Genomic DNA, 22,665 nt, shown 5'->3' with positions numbered 1-22,665 from the left:
CTGAGATATTAGCCTCAAAAAAGAGAGAAAGAGAACATTTGAGACACCATTTTCAGCTGGGGCTGTCATCTTGAAATCAGACCAAATGATAAATCTACAACACCATTTTCCTAAGTCTGTGGCACCATAAAACATGAATCAGAAAATAACCGTTTCAGAATAGTCAGCCCCTAACTACTTACTGGTTTTCTTGGTGGTTGTTTCAGGAGGAGGTGTGACCTCTGTATGTGGTGTACTTGGAGCAGGTGGAGGTGGTATAACAGGGCCAGAATCAGGACTCCTGATCACTGTACCATCAGCAAACAGTATCTAGGGAAGAGAACACATTGTTCATGTTAAAATCCTTACAATCAGTAACAGGTTCACTGAGCAAATAAAATTATCAATGCAATCTGAAGCAAGCCCTACTGAGTTCAATGGGACTTATTCTCAGGTAATTAAATATAGACTCACAACCTGAAATGCTCAGATAAACAATATGGGTGGCAAAATTGTGGAAATAATAGGGCTGAGCACCAGATTTGTATAAATCACAAACCAAATCAGGCTGATTCAGGCCAATTGGTAACCTGTCCAGTTCAGGTTGAAGCAGCTATCTCTACAGAGCGGATCAGCTAGTTCCAAATTGATTAGTAGAGATTTGTACTGATTTGTACCTCAATACAGTCTAATGGACCCAGACAGGATATCTCTGAAAGGGAGCAATTACAACAAGATATGAGGAGAACACCAGGATGGAGAGCGAGGAAAGAAGGCTAGAATGTTATCACCCCAACCAACACTCTCCAAGCACAGTACTTGGAAGGGGTGAAGTCTGAAAATGCAGAAATCTTTTGTAAGCTCTGTGTTTTAGAAATGTTTGGTGGGGGTTGGGTGGCAATTGTTCAGCTTAAGTGTGTTTTCTATTCTTTCCCAATCAATCCATGTTTCATCCTTATTTACATATGATTTTTTAAAAATATTTGTTGCCTGCATTATTCTTTATTTTATTATAGTCTTATTGCTAACATTTATTATTAAATCTTGTGGGCATATTTACTTACAGCTTTCTGAATTTAGTATGACGTACATGGATCTCCTTCCTCTTCACTTTATTCTCAACCCTGTGGGGTAACTGGCCCAAGGTCACCCAGTAAGCTTCATGGCTGAGTGCAGATTCCAACCTTGGTCTCTCAGGTCCTAGTCCAATGCTCTAACCATTACACCACATTGGCTAATCACAGTGATTATTAGTATTAAATAGCATTTTTGTTTTTCTCTGTCTTAAAAAAAATCTTGGAAAAAGCGAATTTTAAAGGTGGCTAGCATGAATTCCCCTGGAGCTACACACTTGAAATTTTGCAGGCTAATTTCCCTCTATCGGAGCTACCATGTCCCCAAATTTCATGACCCTATGTGCATATTACCTCCATGTGCTGCTAGCCCGTGCCTGTCTAATGCTACCTACTCATATTTAGTATAGCAAAATTATTTTTAAAAACAACACCACTTTTCCCCCCAAAATTAGGAGAAAGGAACAGGGGAAACAGAAGCATGAGAATTGGCATGACTAAGCGCTCACAGTGCTTTTTTAATATATATTTTTTAATATTTTTAAATACATATTTTTTGAAAAGAGAGCAAACTTTCAATGTGCCTAGTATGAAACCCCTAGTGCTATCCTCCTGTAATTTGGTAGGGTTAATTCCCTATAATTCATATAGCAGCTACCATTGCTCCACATTTCATGTCCCTAGGTCATAAAACAAGAAAAATATGATTTTGCAATGTAAGTGAATGGGATTTCCGGAGATTTGTAATATCTGGATTGTGATCTGGATTTAGACTGGGTCCAGATCTGTCCAGACGAGTTTGGGCCTGATCTGTATTTACAAATCAGAGCTACAAATTGGATTGGCGGGTCCGTGCACAGCCCTAGTAAATAACTCATTAAAAAAATTGAAAAAATATATACAGAGACATTTTGATTAAAATTTTGAATTTTACTGAAAGGTCAAGAACAGTAGCTAAGCACACTGACTGATTTGTACCCACACCAGCGTGAGTCATTAACACACATGCACACAACAGATTTGGAAGAGTTTATTCCTTAGTGACCTGAGCAGCTTATTCTCACTTGCCAGGGTCTCATTCATTGGCGATCACTCCTAGCCGAGTAAGATTGTCTTCCAAGATAAGGTCTTTAACAGTGGGTCTGTAAGTGACTGTGGAGACCAATTCTGGATCCACACAGCCTCCCACAGTGAAAACGTAGGTTTCCAGATGGAAGATGGTCGCAATGAGGATTTGTTTGACGTGCCTTCCGCTTGGCTCTTTTGTCCCATTCACCCTGTATTCGTGCTTCTTCAAAGTCCACAGCACCTTTGAGTGCAAATCTAAACAAATGTAACATGAGCATTGACAACTGGGAAGTCTTGGCCCATGAATGTCCCAAATGGAGGTCAGCTATTGTCAAAGGTGCTGTGGACTTTGAAGAAGCACGAATACAGGGCAAATGGGACAAAAGAGCTAAGCGGAAGGCACGTCAAACAAATCCTCATTGCGACCATCTTCCAACTGGAAACCTACGTCTTCACTGTGGGAGGCTGTGTGGATCCAGAATTGGCCTCCACAGTCACTTACGGACCCACTGTTAAAGACCTTAACTTGGAAGACAATCTTACTCAGCCACAAGTGATCACCAATGTATGAAAATGAATGAATGAAAGATCTACCAATCATCCTGCACGACAGGATTCTGAGACATGCATAAACCCATTTGCTCAAAGCTGTTTCAGCTAAGGCAGAAGCATCCACCTTGCAGTGTCTCATGAAAAAAAGTAAAGAAGATCAGATAGCTGCCATCTAGGAGCATCCCAAGCATTCTGCTGTGATACCTCTCAACCTTATCTACTCCCCATCAATTATATTGATTTCTGCTATCTTATCCAATAATCACATATTTAAGCTTTCCAAGCCTTTCATTTCCCTTTTTTCTTTCGCTAAAGGGGAAAAGTTACTGCATTTAAGGTGTTTCATATCAAAATCCTTCAAGATATTTTGTTTAGTCTCTATGTGCTGTTTTTTATTGTACTGGCTTCCTTGATATATAAACCCCTAGCAACCGCTTTAGAAGTATCACACACCAGAGCATTATTGAATCCTATGTCTGAATTGTCTTGAAAAGAAATCCTTTGTTTTCTCTCTGTTCACTTTTTTGCTAGTAGCCCTATACTCAACCACCACAAGGCAGAGTGTGGTTGTTTTTCTTGCAGAATGTTGTGATCAGATAGGGTGATCCCAATATAGGCATCTGACACCCTTTGTCAGCCAGCCTGAGATATGAGGGTCATATCTATTGTGGAGTAAAAGCATGTCTGGGAGGAAAAAATATAATCTTTTACCCCTGGGTCTCCAAATATCTAACAATTTGTGTGGTTGCAATAAATTCCCTGATCCTGTCCTGCCTGCCTACCTTCTGGTTTTGCCTTTCCTATCCAGTGCCCTGTCATATACTTCATCAAACTTCACTCCAATCAACACCACACCCCTCTTAAAGCTTTCTAGCACCTCCAGTGCTTTGCTCAGGAATCCCAATTGTCCCACTGTACATTGAACCCAAAGTCACAATGACATCCCCTTTTATTCCTCTGACAAATACATCCATCCCTCTTGGATCTGCAAGCATTCTTACACGCAGTAGAGGGCACTTTTGGATACTATTAATCTAGGGACAGGCTATTGATCCAATGCATGAGAGAGCACCCACATCTCTATCCCTCCTCTACTTCTATGAAGAGAAGACCTTTGATGCTAAGATGAAAATCTTAGCCCCCAATTCTGCCCATCTTCCAGGTACAGCTTTAACCATCTCTAGTGTCAGCTTTGAGCTTTGCAATTGTAGTATTGTACTCCACAGCCTGATTTAATGCACTGTCTGCTGTTTTAGCAATATCTTTTAGCTGTTTCCCAGCAGCTGAAGTTTTCCTTTCGAAATACTTTCAAAGCTTTTGCCCAGTCTTTAGCTAGCTCACACTAGAGAATCTGAACCAGCTCTTCTACTCCTTTCTCTGCTGCCTGATCATTTTGGCACCTTTACTCAGTTTACTACCTTCCTCTCACCATGACAGTTTCTTCTCAGGTGTTCAACTCCCCAGATAAATCTGATCTGCCCTGTGGAGAAAAATAAGACTCCAACTTTTTTTCACTTTGCAAAAATGCTCCTTACTGCATAATCACATCTAAGTTAACTTAGAGCCCAGCATTTTTTAAAAAACCACTATTTATTTTGAATTAGACCTTCCTGGTTTGGGAGCTCTTTGACTGTGCTGCCATCTCCACTGACAGTTGACCACGCCCCCTGCTCCTGTAACGTTTAAAGGCCTGCAATCACGTGGACAGGGAAGACTGCATGGATGAACCCATGAAAAATTCCTTTTATGGTGCTCTTTAAACATTACAGGAGTACCACAGTTGTTAGCCACAGTTCAGAGACTGAGACTGAGCTGCCAGATGATGGACTCTCTCTCGTCACGTCCTTCCCTCCAAGGAGTGAACTCCCCCTCCTCTTAACAGTAGTTAAATGTTTAATCAGCAGTGTCATTTACTGAGTTTAAGAGTAGCAAACATTTCTGCAAAACTAGGATTTTGTGAGGCGTTAATCAGCACCAATGGAAAGAAATAATAAAACTGAATCTAAGCCAATGTCAAATGAATTCTGATAATATACCTGAGTGGATCCATCCAACATGTATTTTATAACAGTTCCTTGTCTGGTAGTAACTCTAGACACTTCTTGCTCTACTGGGTTCTTCACTGATTTTTGCAGCTGTGAATGCTTCACTCTTTGCGGATAACTCTGCTTAGTAAGTATCTCAAAACTAGACTCCTTGTTCTTGTTCCCACTGTCCTCTGTTTCAACCTCAGCTTTGCCTTCATTGGACTCATTCCTTATGGCACTGTCCACCATAGATACATCAGGGGTTTTGGCTTCATCTGCCTTGTCTCCATTTGCTTTGGCCTTGCTTGCTATGACCTCATTGGCTTTCATTTGTTCTTCTTTGGCTTCTTGAGTCTTAATTTCATCCACCTTGACCTCATCCAATTTAGTCTCATCTATTTTGCTTTCCTCATCTTCGTTCTTGGCCTTGTTTTCCATTTCTTCACCTTTCACATATCAAGACATTAAACACATCAGTAGGTGATAATTATACTAGCCATAGTGATATGCAACATATGGAGCTAATATATATCAAAATATCAAGAGTGAGAGTGGTAGGTGGATGACACTGAGATAGCTATTGTCCAGATGTTATGCCTAATTTAGATTGAGAGCCCAACTATATGTATGGCAGCAGTTCTGCTGGCTTAAATATGGAACTACATATCATGCAGAAAATTCTGGGGGTGTGTGTCTAAGTTTAATATCAAAAGGAACATATAGAGGCAAACAGTGCAGGATCATCCCTGTACTTGTAGTTGACATCCCCATAGCTTTGAGAAGGCTACTCAGTGGAGGAGGAGGGTTCTATACATCCTTATCTACACTCCTGCTTTCAAACTCAGACACTTACCCATCTCTTCTTCTATGATTAGGGCAGTTTGTGTTTAAGTTTCATCATAAAGGTTTATTTAGGACACAGGTGAGAGGCCCTGGGGCTGAATGAGGCCCTCAAGGCCTCTCTATAAGGCCCTTGGGACTTTCTTCAGGCCATGCCTTCTACCCAGGCCCGTTCCCTGCCTCTGCTCCATTTTCTCTTCGAGTGCTTTTGCCTGGCTAGAATGTTTCCTTCAATTGTGATAATGCCTCTTGCTTTCCTGGTTGGAGAATGGAGATAGGCATGTAGAAACCATTGACTTTTGCATTGCAACTGAGGGCCACTGGGCCTGACTTTGTCTCTAGCAAGTGCAATTCACAACTAAGTTTCTAACAATACCCTAAGTACAGAAAAGCAGTTTTGTTGGCATGTTTTAATGTTTTACCCTCTTAAATCCTAGATGACAGATTTGCTAAAGTTTCCTTCAAGAATAGATGCTGTAATTGCAATGACTTAACAGCTTGAAACAGCTTCTCATACGTTCTTTTACTGTAGATTTTATCAAGGGGTTAGAGAATATGTAATCCCAAGTCTTTATTACAATATTGTACACCCTCATGTATATAAAATAAGTAAGTAAAACCCTTATAAGACAGTTTCCTGATAAATCCTTGGAGATAATTTTGAGTATCTTCCTGGAGGGAGTGTAATAAATCTATAACCAAATAAGTGGCAATATATCTGAACGCTGGAATATCTCTTCGACCTGCTATTATTGTTAGTCCCTAGCTTGTCATTTGTAATAATTAATCATTAATTCTACTTTGATTTTGTACTACTGATATTTCATAATTTGTTTAATGGTCAGTCGCCAGTAATAAACATTTAATTGACTTTTGATTGGCTGAAATATAGCCTACTGTAAGAGTCACACTGATTGCTCCACCCCCCTTTTTTCTTTTGATTCTAACCATCACTGAAATACAGTCCCAAAAGGTTGTTCACAAGGGAATGCACACCTCAGGCTGAAATAAGAACACTCCCTTAAAACCTATATGCCATGATCCAGGGTGGGAGACTGACAAAATCCTCCCAAGGCTTTATTAGAGTATTCTATGCCCTCATGTCTATATTGCTGATATGAAACCTGCCTAGTGTCATGTTAGTCTCTGACTGACTATCAGTGTTATTGTTGTGCTTGCAGCGAGTAAGACTACATGTTGTGGGCTAAAGTTGTTTTTGCAACTACTCACCTTGCCTTCCTATCTGATTAAAACTCATGTTACCACAGTGGTTTAGGTGCTATAGCAGTGCCACTCCTTTATTTATGAGGCCCTGGGCAGTACAGAAGGAGCCTGCATGGGCCCCTTTTCTACAGTCCACTGCTTCGCACATTACCCTGGGGGCATGGGAAGTACTGTTGCTCCTATGGGTCCCCATGTTATCAGAACAACATGAGCACTCAGCCTGTGATATGCCCAGAGATGGCAGCAAACCCAAACTACCTTGTCCCACCAAGGTAAGTGATTGTAGGGATTGAATGCCCTATACAGGGACTTGGGTGCCTTTTAAAACATCGCATTAATATCATGGGAGCTGGTTTTCTCTGCTTTTAAGTGATTTCATTTTATAGTGCTCCTGCAACATTTGAAGGCCCACAAACATTTGAGTGGTGCTTATCATTCCATTTTTATGGAATCTACATAAGTGGCGGTAACGCAGCCAAAGCTCTGCTCACAGCCGGAGTTCGATTCCAACGGAAGGAGGAAGTTGAATCTCCAGTAAAAGGGGTCAAGGTCCACTCACCCTTCCCTCCATCCGTGGTCGGTAAAATGAGTACCCGGCATATGCTGGAGGGTAAAGAAAGGCCGGGGAAGGAACTGGCAATCCCACCCCATATATATGGTCTGCCTAGTAAACGTCGCAAGATGTCACCCTAAGAGTCGGAAACGACTCACACTAAAAGTGCGGGGACACCTTTACCTTTTTACATCTCCAGGGATACCAATTCTGGGAGGAAAAGATCCTCAGGGAATTGAAGACTTTTAAATATTATAAGAGCACTGTGGGATTAATCCACAAAAGAGTTCCTGTAACAATGTTCAATGTGGAGGGAGAAGGCACATAGGATGATTGGTCCTGCCATGGCTCAATGACACCCTCAACCAAGGATCTCCCAAGGCTCAGTGGCACTGGGTCATTTTCTTCCACTTCATAAATTGGAAGACAAAAAAAATCACTAGTGGAGGAAGACATGGAGGATGAATTTGCTTATTCCCTCTCCCTAAACCCTCTGACAAATATGAATCATCAAGGACCTCCATTTGTCCTATCATTTATTAATGACATCCAAAGGGAGAGCAAGTTAGGCGGATTGAAAATCCTCAGAGCCCTACACATGCCTCTTACTTCACAGGAGGCAGGGTGACTCCCTTATTCCTGGACTGGAGGTCCGAGCACTCATCTTTGGACCTTCTCCAGCAAATGGTGACCCAATAAGCACCCCCCCCTTTATCAATTTCTACCACCATAGGCTTCACCAATACTTTCCTCCATGTTCTGGATATGGACACCCAGATCTTTCCTGCTATGATTTCCTATCTAAATTGTAGCTTGCCTTAGATTACAGCCTTTCCCAACCTTTGGGTCTCCAGAAGTTGCTGGACTACAATTCCTATCATTCCTGACAATTGGCCAGGCTGGCTGGGGCTGATGGGAATTGTAGTCCAACAACATCTGGGGACCCAAAGGTTGGGAAAGGCTGCTTTAGAAGGAGAATTTTCCTAGGCTTGGCTTCCCAGGGCTAGTAATCCCCACAAGCATAGATCTTTACAGGGTGTGAGTGGTTCTGAACTTTCTTTGCTGTTGTCATACTAAGTCCCATTAACCGTCCTTTGTCAGTGTCACATCTGCTGCCTCCCCATGCCCATCAGTTGTGCCTATTCTTTATGTACTTGCAGGGGAGGCTGGAGAGCATTAGATAGCTAGCCTTCACAATTACTTCCAGCCAGGTCAATCCCGGCATAATATGGCAGCAGGCACCATCACTTCCCACAGCCCTATCCCCAGATTCAGAACTCCTTCAAAACTTAGCTGAAATCTAATTTTATACTCACCAAAAGCAAAAATACTTTTGGAAAAGAATGTTGTATTGCAATAATAATGGTCAGGACTAACCTGTGAATTTTTGACCAAGAAAGGTTAGTACCAATCCATTGGGGCAGGACACATTCAAATTACTGAAAACACGGGGATCTGGAATAGCTTGTGTTTGGATCAATTCATCTACTTCTACCTAGAGAATGAAGAACACACAGAAAATAGCTTGTCTTTAAAAACATTTTGTAAAAATATGTAGGTCTCCATAATCACTGAAGAACCAATCATCCAATAGGCTGATACAACCACATTCTCATCTGTTGTGGATTAGGATATCATTTTACTGTGCAAATAATCTGTCTGAAAAGACGTTTGTGTATGTTTCTTTATGTTAAAGTTTTAAAGTAGAATTAGCAGAGGAGATCCTTAATTATTTTGAATAAATAATTTCCATCGCTTTCACGATTCTTTTGACACTCTTCTTTTAACAGCTGTTTTCACCGAGTAGTTGTTTATGCTATCCATTTTTTAAAAAGGCATTTCTTCCCATGTTGTTCCAGATAATGTTTGGACAGAGGTTTTGTTTGTCTGACACTATCCTACATTTTCCTTTTAAAACAACAAAACACTACATCACATGCAAATCTATGTTTTCCATTGCCAGGAGAACCTTTGCTTCCCCAGGGCTGGTAGTGTGGCAAGTGCTCATCTCCCATCAGCCACAGACATGGCAGCTGGCTCCTGTGGCTTGGCATGGCAGCTTTGACTAAAAAGCAGAGGCCATGTCTAGTTCAACTTATGGCCCCCAAGCATAATTAAATTAAAGTTTTAAAGTGAAGTTATCAGAGGTCCTTAATGAAGTTGTGAGAGCCCTATATTCTCCCGACAGAGCTATAATTCCAACAGTTCCCTGGGAAGAAGGGCTGGCTGTTAAACCACTCTGAGAACTGTAGTTATGTGAGGGGAATAGGGGTCATTTCTCAGCACCCTTAACAAAGTTCTTTGGGGGAAGCCATGGCCATTTTAATTGGTATAATACTGCTTTAAATATATAGTGCAGATGGGGCCCTTGTGAGATTCTGGGGTTATGACTCTGGTTCCTGTGCAGGTGAATGTCTCTGGAAGCATGCTTTGCCCTGTCCCTGACCTAGGTTAAAACAGACATTCCAGTCCACCACCCTCAAAATCCAACTATAGAATTCTGGATGGAGGGGACTGCCCATCTATTGCCAAGAGGTGCTCTTCCTCCAGATTGGGATTCACTTAAACTCAACCACCTTCTGTGGTCCATGGACTGCCACTATTGTGCTCTGGCACAAAAGACCCCCATGGGCTTTGATGTCAAAGTTGAAATAATGTGAGCTCAATAACTTGTTGTCTTGGTCAAAGATTCTACCTGCTCATGGGGATCTCTATATAGTCTGTTTTCCACTATCTGGGAGATTCTGCCCTCTTTATGACTTCCCAAGGCTCCCAATAGGCTCTCTTTAGTGAGTTACAGAAGCTTACGGTTTTCACACACCCTTACACACACACACACTAGACATTTTAGCATGGATTGTGGTCGGCAGCCAGTCCCAGCTGAGCATGCTTTCATTTGCATGACCTCCTTCTAGCTAGTTAAAACTAAAGAAAATTGGGGAGGGAGAAAATGGAAAGGCTTCAGTTTTGTCTGGTAAAGTGACACCCCATAAGCAGCAATCCACCTTTCAAACAGCCTTCAATTTTGTGTCTCCATAAACCTAAGTTTATGATGGGCTGAAATATGGTGGAAGATCCTCTGACTGGACAATATCTATAGCTCTATCTCAGATGTAGATGGGACAATCTTCTCCTCCACTCAGAGAGAATGGAACTGTAGCTGACATACTCCAGAAGGGGCAAGAATTGTACTACTCGCTTTGTACAGTGTGCTGGTGTATAGTCACATTAGCGATCACCACTCAGTTTACCAAGTCAATCATACAGTTCCTCAGGGCTGAGGAATCATGTTTAGCAGGAAATACATCAACACCTTTTTCTCATCTTGCTTTGAAGAGTCTTCTGGTGATCCAGTCACTGTGAGACGGGAACTCAACTTGGCAGATGGTAAGGATTTGGCTGATTTTTCTTTAGCAGGCTTGGCCTTTCCTGCAGTAGAAACAGTTGCAGCTGAGGAAACCAGAGCAGAAGCAGGCACATGTATGGAAGGGATAGACAAAATGGTTGCTAGGTTAGGATCCTTTTCATCTGCAGGGGAACAAAATAATTTACATTATATTAAATAGAAGAATACCATAAGCATGCCAGTACATTTCGTATGTCCTTAGGAAAACTTGCAAGGTTTTTTAAAAAACATTTGTTCAAAGGCAAAATAAGAGTTGAAATACAATGATGTGACCATGTTCTGCTTCACTAGTTACAATCTGAATGCATGTGTTAGACAGGGCATAGCTGGGGATTCAGTTCTGGTGAGGTCCAAAGGCCCAGAGGCACAAGTTGTCAAGTTCCAGATTAAGCAATGAAGGCAGGGCATCTGTAGAACTAGTTAGAGGGATGAGTTGCTCAGACTAAAGAACCAAGCCTAAAATAGCAGTTATATAAAGCTAGTGAGGCCTCTTGTGGTTCCTCATGTCAGCTGTGCCATGGGGTCAGCTCGGAATGAAACTTATGGTAAAACTCAGCCATAAATCCATCAGGATCCAAGGTCTTTCCACGTTTAAGCTTATTTACAGCATCACAGACTTCCTGCTCAGTGAGCAGGAATCTCAGCTATCAATAAAGCTTCTATGCTTTTCAATTAAAGGGCTCAGATTTGCTCCCTCCAAATAATTGTCAACAGACTGCTCCCCAGAATTGTCAGAGGAATATAAGTCAGAGTAAAAATTACCAAATGGTTCACTAATATCATTAGCATCATAGCACATAGCACCCGATTCCAAGCAAATACCAGAGGTAATGTTTCAAGCTCTCCTCCACTTCAGTGCATTAGCAAGGGGATGAGAAGATTTATCACTGGCATCATAATATTGGCTTTTTAGATACGCCATGGCAGCGTGAATTCTCCCTGTCTTGAGCTTAGCCAATTCAAATCAGCTTTCTGCAACTCCCTGAAAACTCTTGGAGAACCCATGGACTTATACTGCTTACCAAAGCAATCAATTTCAGACAGCAGATGTTGCATTGCGGATTATCTCTCCCTCCTTCGCCTACTGGTGTCACTAATGCAGTGGCTCTGAATGACCACCTTCACAGTGTCCCATAAAGTATGAGACCCCATGCCAAGAGTGGCATTGTCCCAAAAATATAAATTTAGAACCTGGTGCAAGTGCTCTAGGGCCACCACATCAGTGAGTAATCTGGCATTGAAACACCAACTGAAACGGTGGGTAGTTCCCATAGGCAGAACCAGAGACAGAGGAGGATGATCTGAGACTGTGATATTGCCAATATTAGCTTTCAGGATATTCAGTCTCAAGTATTCCGAGACCAACAGATAGTCAAGACTTGCATGTGACTTAAAGCAGGGGGAGAAGAACATGAAGTCTAGCTCCATGGGTTCTTTCTCTTTCCATGTATCGAGCAACCTGCTAGCATGCACCATAGCAGCCAGATCCGAGTCTTGAAGGGTAGCCATACCCTTCCTCCCACTCTTATCCAGATTAACATTATGGCACTCATTACGGTCTCCCCCCACAATAATAGCCCCCTCCCCCAAACCATGCAGGGTTTTCAGCGTCCTTTCGAGAAAGGGAAGCTGGCCAGAGTTGGGAGTGTACAGCGAGACAATGGTGACAGCACAGCCTTTCACTGTGCCTTTCACAAATAAAAATCTGCCCTCTGAGTCAGCTAACATGTCAGTGATTTTAACTGGGCAACCATCACAGTAACACCCCACAACTTAGAAGATCCTGAAGTGTAGAGTTGCTCTTCAATCCACGAGATCTTCAAAAGGTATCACAAAAGCGTCTGCTTGATAGGTTTCTTCCTGTGACACTATATCAAGACAGAATCTTTTTAAGGCAGCCTCCATGCGGGCTCCCTTTGTAACTGTCCCAAGGCCATTGACATTCCAAGAGACCACCTGGATAGAAGCTCTGGTAATGACCACAGTGTGATCAGCTAACAGCTCAGCTCCAAAGTTGAGAAAATTTACAGGCAGAGTCATTCTCAGAGTCCTCCAATAAGCACTGTGACTGGTCAACTAGGGAGAACACCCTCTAAACAAAACACAATAACTATAAAAGGTAGCAAACATTCCAATATGAAAGTGGCCCGCAGAACATGGGGCATCACAGGGCACACTACAACAATACCCCAAGTCGTATCAGAAAATGGGGGAAGGACAGTACCAGTCACAATACACTCCTCCAGTTTCACCTAGAGGACACAACTGAGTCTATAAAATAAGCACATTTATTATTATTATTATTATTATTATTAATCATCATCATCATCATCATCATCATCTGTGGAATACAGAGATGACCCAGGCTGTTGACACGATCGCTTCTGAGCGCCCTCTCCTATGTAGAGCTCATACAGCTCCTTGGTATACTCCGGAGCTGAGAGCAATGAAACAAGACAGGAGGCGGCTTGAGCGGAGATGGAGGCGAACTCCCAACGGATGCAATTATGCGCTGGTGAGTGCCTCCACCAAGTTGTATGTAGGAGCGGTGAGGGTGGCAAAAAAACAACATTTCGCCGCCACTATTCAGTCATCTCTCTCACGCCCACTGGAGCTTTTTAAAGTGGTTCGTGGCCTACTCCATCCAGGCCTACAAGATACGGCAGATACATCGGTAGCTCGATGTAATAAATTTGCTGAACACTTCCAGCATAAGATCTCATGCATTCGCCGGGACTTAGACTCCTATTTAATAGCAGTTAATCCTACTGAGGTGTCCAGAGCACAGTCTTGTCATGTTTTGTTGGATGAGTTTCAGTTGGTTCAGTTCGAGGACGTGGACAAGGTGCTTGGACAGGTTTGTGTGACCACTTCGGTACTGGATCCTTGCCCCTCTTGGCTAATTAAAACTAGCAAGGAAGGAACAGTTGGCTGGGCCAAGGAAGTGATTAATGCCTCTTTACGAGAGGGAGTGGTCCCTGGCTGTCTGAAAGAGGCGGCAGTGAGACCACTCCTGAAAAAACCTTCCTTGGACCCAGAGGATTTCAGCAGCTACAGACCAGTAGCCAATGTTCCGTTCCTGGGCAAGATCCTGGAACGTGTGGTTGCTGACCAGCTCCAGGCGCTATTGGATGAAACCGATTATCTAGATCCATTTCAATCGGGGTTCAGGCCTGGTTTTGGCACTGAGACTGCCTTGGTCGCCCTGTTTGATGACCTATGTCGGGAGAGAGACAGAGGGAGTGTAACTCTGTTGATTCTCCTTGATCTCTCAGCGGCTTTTGATACCATCGACCATGGTATCCTTCTGGAGAGGCTTGCGGAGTTGGGAGTTGGAGGCACTGCTTGGCAGTGGTTCCGCTCCTACTTAGCGGGTCGTCTCCAGAAAATAGTGCTTGGGGAACATTGCTCGACACCGTGGGTTCTCCAATGTGGGGTCCCGCAGGGTTCGGTTCTGTCTCCCATGCTTTTTAACATTTATATGAAGCTGCTGGGGGCGGTCATCAGGAGTTTTGGAGTGCGTTGTCATCAGTATGCTGATGACACGCAGCTCTACTTCTCCTTTACATCTTCTTCAGGTGAGGCAGTCGACGTGCTGAACCGTTGCCTGGCTGCGACAATGGACTGGATGAGAACTAACAAACTGAGACTCAATCCTGACAAGACTGAGATGCCGTTGGTGGATGGTTTCTCTGATCGGATGGTGGATATATACCCTGTCCTGGATGGGGTTACACTCCCCCTAAAGGAACAGGTGCGTAGTCTGGGAGTCATCTTAGACTCTTCCCTCACACTTGAGGCTCATGTAGCCTCGGTGGCCCGGAATGCGTTCTACCAACTTCGGTTGGTAGCCCAGCTACGTCCCTATCTGAGTAAGGAGGACCTCACATCAGTGGTACATGCTATGGTAACCTCGCGTCTGGACTACTGCAATGCGCTTTACATAGGGCTACCTTTGAAGACGATTCGGAAGCTACAGCTAGTGCAAAATGCGGCGGCCAGACTGCTAACAAGAACTAAGCGGTCTGAGCATATAACACCTGTGCTAGCCCGTTTGCACTGGCTTCCAATATGCTTCCGGGCCAGATTCAAAGTGTTGGTACTTACCTATAAAGCCTTATACGGCGCGGGACCATGATATCTGTCGGAACGCCTCTCCCGATATGAACCAGCCTGTACACTACGGTCTACTACGAAGGCCCTCCTCCGGGTTCCGACTCATAGGGAAGCCCGGAGAGTGGTGACAAGATCTAGGGCCTTCTCAGTGGTGGCCCCCGAACTATGGAATGGTCTCTTCGAGGAGGTGCGCCTGGCGCCGACACTATCATCTTTTCGGCGCCAGGTTAAAACCTTTCTCTTCTCTGAGGCATTTTAATTCCTGTTAATTCTAAATTATTATATTTTGATTTTAGACTGTACAGTTTTTTGTACAGTTTTGTATTGTGATATACTGTATTGTGTTATTTTTATTGTATTTTTAATGTTCACCGCCCAGAGAGCTGTTGCTAGTCGGGCGGTATATAAGCTTAATAAAATAAATAAATAAATAAATAAAATAAATAAATACTGCCCCATAGCCAAAGCTCTCTGCCACAATCTGCTAACAGTTAATAGTCACAGACAATCTGCTAATAGTTCAGTATCAACAAAATTAGACCTTTCTGCTTCATTTCCCAGAGCCTTTCGGTAAGCACTGGGTGCTTGTAGCAATTCTTTGACACTCTCCTGCTCAACGGACAACAGCTTCATCTGGAGGCTGGATGCCCAATTCTTGCAGAGTAAGCTTGACTTGGCGTTAATCACTCGTTATATGGACCTTATCTCTAGAGTATGCAATAAGTTTGAACGGAATCCCTACCAATAGGAAAATACCGCCTCCTGCCATATATAGGCAGAGACAGTGCCACTGCCTCAGAATCTCAGGGCATATATTCTGAAAGATTTCCATCTTGGCCTTACCATACTTCAATTCTCTAAAACTGCACAATTCCTTAAATACAATCTTCTAAACTCTGTACCTTTCAAAATGAATCAAAATGTCCCAGAAAAGTGGCCTCTCTGTCCTGTTACTCTGTGTACTCTCTTAATATCTGCCATGGATAAGGGAGTCCTCAAATGCAGCTCTTGGAACCAATTAATCAAAAAAGTCACCATGTCACCTTCTTCTTTCTCCCATAGTCGAAAATTCCTATGGTGGTCCAGGTCCTTTTTCAAGATCATAGGCTGCCCTTTTAGAAATTTTACTCTGACTGATTGTCCAGGCTTAACAACATGGCTTCATTAGTCATTTTAGTTAATTTAGCTATTATAGAGGTGACTATCTTGAGCTTTCCATCCACTGGCTTAACAGCAGCAGCACTGTCAGCCATGGCTTGTCTCACCTTTGCAACATATTTGTCAGTTTCAACCAAACTGTCAGAAGCGCTTATCAGTTTCACACCCTTAGCAGACTTTGAGGCTCTGCACGCCATCTTTTCAAGGCCTTGCTCCGGTGACAGGGGAACCATGGCATTTTTGCTTGGCATTGTCTGGACTCCTGCTGCATCACCTTTACAAAACTGTCTTAAATAGCCAAAAATGCCTTAAACAATAGCCCACAGTAGTGTTAAACAATCCCGTGAGCAGAGTAATAAGGCTAAGCTGCCATTTTGCTTGCTGGCCAAGTCTGCCCCTGGGGCCATTGTTAAAAGGTCTTAGAGAAGAAATAGGAAGGAATCCTTTGTCCTGTTTCCTAAACCTCACTGTCAGAGGGTGAAGGGGCCCTTTTGCAAAGGTAAAAAGGTGTAAACACACTTCCCCCTGCTTATGAGATCAGTGGAGAGGTTGAAACTTCTCCAATCTCTACCAGTACACCTGCTGGAGGGAAAATAAGATTTAAAATATTAATTTAAAATGAAGAAGCAGCCAAATTGTTAGTGAGCTTAGGGACCACCAGAAATTGATTGAGAGCCAGATATGGTACACAACTTAGCCACACCAGGAATAATACATCTGAACCTTGCTGCCTCAGTCCCTTCACACCTTATAGTAAGCCTAATATTGATTATATGTGCCAGTTCAGATATATAAAGTGTTATTTTGAGTACAGTAGGGCCCCGCTTTACGGCGCTTCGCTTTACAGCGCTTTGTTTATGCGGCGTTTTTAAATTGTAACCCTGTCCCGTATTTGCGGCGCTGCTTTCGTTTTTGCAGCGATTTTCCGTCATACCGCAAAGACGCAATTGATGGCGCCCGACGCTCTGAGCGCGTCATCAGAGCTTGAAAACATTCCTCCCACAGTTGGGCTGATGGGAGTTGTAGTTAAAGGAAGGAACGTTTCCAAGCTGGGACCATTTTGTATACAGTAGGGCCCCGCTTTACGCACTCCTCAGCACCATGCCAGGAGACCCAGCAAAGATAGAAGCACTACAGCCAAGGTAAACAATGTGTGTTAATGTGTGGTTACCGAGTGAGTGAGCGAGCGAGCAAGTGGGGGGGGCGGTGGGAGTGGGAGTGGTCGGGGGGACAAGCGAGGGAGGCTTCAGAGGGCTGGCGAGTGCTTAAGCGAACTTGGCAAACAGGCGTGCGAGGAAGGCGGCGGAGAAAAGCGGAACATCGATCAGCTGTTGTGGGAGGAGCTCCCCACACTACAGCTGATCGATGTTCCGCTTTACAGCGGGGGTCTGGTCCCTAACCTGCCGTATAAGCGGGGCCCTACTGTACTGAAATGCGTGGAGAAACTTCCATATAAAAATAGACAAGCAAAAGATCTGTAAACTAAGAAGCTAAAAAAAGTACAACTTTAATCACAGAAATGGCTGCTTGCTTCTGCAGATTATCTGCTTACCTGCATATAGCTAAGGTCACATGGAAGTTTCTTCATGTAATTTTGTGTACACAGGAGGAATTGTGTGAAGAAAGTGAGTAATCAAATTGAATGTATGAATATACCTGATCAGCATTTCATTTATGGAAAAAAACACTACATTCTTTTGATAGCAGCAACTGGCAAATATACCTAAAGAGAAAGAAATATTCTTATATGTGTGGAATGAAAAAAAATGGAAATGGACTGCCTTCAAGTCGATTCCAACTTATGGCAACCCTATGAATAGGGTTTTCATGGTAAGCGGTATTCAGAGGTGGTTTACCATTGCCTTCCTCTGAGGCTGAGAGGCAGTGAATGGCCCAAGGTCACTCAGTGAGCTTCATGGCTGTGTGGGGATTCAAACCCTGGTCTCCCAAGTCCTAGTCAAACACTCAAATCACTACGCCACACTGGCTCTCAGTGGAATGAAAGTATGTGTTAAAAAAGGCTAGGCATGATGATACTTGTGATAGACATAGCTAGTTAACAATCAGAAGTCTCCAAGAGCAGCTTGTATACAATTAATAAAAACAAGGCAGTGTCTGTATGCTTACAATCTACAATAATGACACAAAAAAATCTCAGTCTGGTTACATTTGCCACACGATGACAGACAAATAATAATCTTACCTTTCTGACAAGAATGCTAGCATTTTCTCACAAAAATATGTGGTAATAATATTTTAATAACTAAATAAATAATGCAGTTAATGTTTGGAATCATATCATGATTGTCCCTCCCCTTCTGCATTTTTCCACTGGCCTTTTATATTCAGAGGAGTAGAAAATTGGGGGGGGGAATTGAAGGTAGACCTGATGTAATTTGAAATTAGAATTCTAACACATATTTAACAAAATAATGCAAGTTATTGAAAAATTTCCACCATGAAGTAATGCCTCTTGTGAAAATTTGGTTTCAGTATAACACAAAAGAGATTCAGAATTAAACTAATATGACAAAGATCTTGCTTGATTTACCTGCTGCTTTTCCTGAAGCTCCATAGCAGCTAAAGGAAATATGGATGCCATTTTCTAAGGTTGCAGAAAATGATCCAAACTTGCTCACAGCTTTCCTTTGATTTACTGGTATTTCTACAGAAGAAGGAAGAAGAGGATAATTTTTTATACTTAAATATTAAAAAGAGTTGTTTACCTATAACTATTATTTAGGCTAGGGGTGGCTAAACATTTTTGGCCCTAGGGTAGGGATGTGCTAAAATTCCACCTAATTCAGATTTGGTGCCAAATTTCCCATTAATTCACTTAGTCTCTATCATTGCAGATCAGATTTTTATGTAGTGAATTTCAACGGCTATTCCCAAAAACTGATTTTTTTTAAAAAAAACTCTGAAATATCAATATTAAGAACAATACTTCTATCAGTATTTCCTTTCAAAACAATCAATGTTAATATTTCTTTGCAAGGAAAAAATGAATCTGTAAAAGCAGAAGCTAGCAGACAAAGAACGAACCAGAATCGGTATCAGTCTGTTAGATCAATGAATAATTTCAAACCAGCCCTGGCCAACAGATCCCATTCCTTCACTAGGGTCCCATTCATCCTTTGCCAGTCCTCCTGGTTTAACAAATAGGTAGGCTCATTCAAATTACAATGAGTGGTTGGTTTGTCAATGCAGATAGAAAGCTATTCTTATGCCATTCTTAATCCACATTACTTTCTTAAAGTACTATATTGCTGTATTACATTGCTTTAAGTTGCTTATTTTTTTTCAAATTTCGTATCATTATCTACAACAACAACAGATAATATGTAGACCAATAAACTGATTGCTTAGTTTCAACTGAGTTTGTGGTCTTTTATCGCTGGTTATGCTTACTCCCTGTCTTATTGGGCTATTAAAGAGCAAATTCAAACCCTTATTAGAGGATCAAATTAACAAAGATTGAACCATTTACATGACTATAGGCATCTTCTTCTGTTTTGGCCAAGGTGACGGTAGTTTAGGCTAGCCTTTGGGCACAAACAGAAAAAAATTGCCAACAACAATATGAACATTTTTCCAGATTACTTATAGGTGAAATTCATTTCACTACCGGCAGTGTTAACCAGTGCAGGCTGCCCTCTTCCACTGAAGGAGAAGCAGAAGTTAGTTATTTCCTACAGCTTGTGTGTTTTGTTTTTTCTTATTTTCTGGGGAAACTTTAGTGACGAAACACTCCCTGTACTCTTCACTCCATACATGTATTTTTCAATAACACTTAGTTATCTCCCTCCAGAGTTTTACACATGATGACTGAACCAGTGCTTATTGATTGTGACTTGAAGGCAAACTATTCAGGTGTCACAGCACACTATGACTATTGCAAATCAGGAAGCAGAGGAGTACATTGGCCTGCAGAAAGAGCGTTGCAAAGAGGGAAGCACTGATGTTCCACAGCACATTCCCAACAGCTAAACCATTATTGCCCATGACATCTAAACCAGGCCTGATTGTCAATTATAATGACCAGAATAGACTTATTTTTCACACAATTGATGGTAACTCACTGACCTGGCTCAGTCTCTTGTTCTTCTGGGGATTCACCACTTTCTTGTTTAGTTTTACTTTTTTTTTTGCATTCCTGGGGGTCTATGATATGAACGAAGAAACTGTGATTGTCCTTTATCACCTTCACTTTGACCAAAGTTGTCCCTTGAAAAAAGGAAAGGAAAGAAATAATCCAAATTAGAATGGCCGCCAAAGGCTTGTGCTTTTGATGTCAGAGAATGTGTATGGCAGAAATTAAATACTACAAGTTGCTAGAACATTTGCTGAACTGGTTTGCACTGGTCCCCAAGGTTAGATAAAACTGTTTCCACATTAACATCTCTAATTATATTAAAAATGTTAAAATGACAGCAAAATATCCATTCTATAAGTTTACAGAAGTAAAATGAAAGCAAATTTATTTAAAACATAACTTTTTATTACTGTCTTTCGGGCCCCTGGCAGTTGTGCTGTGGGGTGCCGCAGGGTACCATCTTGTCCCCCATGCTGTTTAACATCTATATGAAGCCCTTGAGAACAGTCATCAGGAGCTTTGGGGCGAGGTGTCAGCAGTATGCTGACGATACCCTGCTCTATTCCTCCATAACATCTGAAGAGACGCCGTGCAAGCCCTGGACCGCTGCCTGGACTCAGTGGTGGGCTGGATGAGGGCCAATAAACTGAGTCTGAATCCTAGCAAGACGGAGGCACTATGGGTTGGTGGATCCAGAGTTCGGATAATTGGTCACTTGCCTGCTTTGGATGGGGTTGTACTCCCTCTGAAAGAGCAGGTTCATAGTCTGGGGGTGCTCCTGGATCCATCTTTGTCACTAGAAGCCCAGGTGACCTCCGTGGCTAGGAGTGCCTTTTACAAGCTTCAACTGATAAGACAGCTCCGGCCATTTCTGGACCGGGATAGCCTGACCACTGTTGTCCACGCAGTGCTAACCTCCAGACTGGATTACTGTAATGCGCTCTATGTGGGGCTGCCCCTGAGGTTGGTCCGGAAGTTGCAGCTGGTGCAACTGCAGGGATGGGGGAGAGGAGTTGCTGTGGTCTACAGAACTTCCATCTCTGTCACCAGGAAACCACTCTGTCTTGGAGATGGCTGTGAGGGTCTGTGCCTCATGTCGGGTCAAGGAGACAGTAGGATTGCTGCTGCTGTACCATCCACCCTGCTGCCCAGCAGCTTCTCTGATTGAGCTGGTGGAGGCCATCTCAGCTGTGGTATTGGAGGAGCTCAGAACAATAGTCCTGGGTGATTTCAACGTCAATGCTAAGGCTGCCTGTAGTCCTGGCTCAGGACTTCACGGCCTCCATGATGACCATGGGGCTATCTCGAGTTGTCACCGCCCCGATGCATAGGGCAGAGTACACCCTCAACTTGGTTTTTACTCCAGATGGAGGAAGGGGTGGTCTGGAGATAAGGGGGGTGGATGACACCCCATTGTCGTGGTCAGACCACTTCCTGGTGAAGTTTACACTTATCGCTCCGATCCTTCCCTGCAGGGGTGGTGGACAGATTAAGATGGATTCCTGAATGCCCTGGGGGAGTTCCCAGTAGACAGAGCAGGTGACCCTATTGAAGCCCTTGTCACGCTGTGGAACAGCGAGGTGTGTTGGGCTCCTGACATGGTTGCCACCGAACGCTCTCTCCAGCATTGTGGAGCCCGGTCTGCACCTTGGTACACCAGTGAGCTAAGGGCAATGAAACAGGCTGGATGACGGCCAGAGTGCAAATGGCGCAAGACATGCTGTGAGGCTGATCGGGCATAAGTAAAACATCATAACCATGCCTACTGTGTAGCAGGGAGAGCGGCAAAGAAGGCCCACTTCTCTGCCTCCATCGCATCCTCAAGTAGCCATCCAGTGGAGCTTTACTGTATTGTACGGGACTATTAACATCAACTCAAGGAAATGGAGTTTTAGACCCTTTGGAGGCCCACTGTGAATTGTTTGCAAGGCACTTTGAGGGTAAAGTTGCTCGCCTCTGTAGCAGTCTTGATGTCCCATCCACATCTGCTGTAGTACCCAATGAGGTGTCCAGTGCAATGTCTGCTGCAACTTCTTGGGAACGGTTTCAGTTGACGCAGCCTGATGATGTAGACAATGTGCTTGCGATGATGGTGCCAGCAATGTGTCTTCCCGACCCTCGCCCTTCTTGGCTTATTAAAGCTTGCCGAAGGAGTTTGACTGAGTGGATCCAGGGTGTGGTCAATGCATCATTGCAGGAGGAAGTGGTTCCAGCCACCCTGAAAGAGGCAGTGATTCAACTGCTCCTGAAAAAGCCCACCCTTGACCCATTGGTCTGTGACAATTACCGACCGGTCGCAAATACCCTCTTCTTAGGGAAGGTGATCGAGAGGGTTGTGGCACAGCAATTGCAACTACTCTTGGATGAAACAAATTGTGTTGACACATTCTAGTCTGGGTTCAGGACTGGTTATGGGACTGAATCAGCCTTGGTCACCCTGATGAATCACCTTTATTGGGAGAAGGACAGGGGGAATGCAACCCTGTTACTTGATCTCTCAGCAGCTTTTGATACCATTCACCACGGTATTCTTCTGGGCCGACTTGGTGAGATGGTATTGGAGGCACTGTTTT

General features: G+C 43.2%; 1 protein-coding gene across 2 annotated transcripts in view; it reads right to left on the bottom strand.

Moving 5' to 3' along the window:
• SPAG17 (sperm associated antigen 17) overlaps positions 1-22,665 on the bottom strand; it is a 206,556-nt gene that overhangs the window by 60,984 nt on the left and 122,907 nt on the right. For both annotated transcript variants that reach the window (XM_061637825.1, XM_061637834.1), the window contains exons 23-28: positions 20,083-20,223; positions 18,548-18,661; positions 10,630-10,844; positions 8,694-8,811; positions 4,709-5,145; positions 183-309 (exon numbers count right to left, since the gene is read on the bottom strand). In XM_061637825.1, the coding sequence (XP_061493809.1) occupies positions 183-309; positions 4,709-5,145; positions 8,694-8,811; positions 10,630-10,844; positions 18,548-18,661; positions 20,083-20,223 (1,152 nt within the window). The remainder of the gene's footprint in view (positions 1-182; positions 310-4,708; positions 5,146-8,693; positions 8,812-10,629; positions 10,845-18,547; positions 18,662-20,082; positions 20,224-22,665) is intronic.

Source organism: Rhineura floridana, chromosome 1 (assembly GCF_030035675.1).
Source record: "Rhineura floridana isolate rRhiFlo1 chromosome 1, rRhiFlo1.hap2, whole genome shotgun sequence".
Taxonomy (NCBI): domain Eukaryota; kingdom Metazoa; phylum Chordata; class Lepidosauria; order Squamata; family Rhineuridae; genus Rhineura; species Rhineura floridana.
This window is presented reverse-complemented; position numbering and strand designations above follow the sequence as displayed.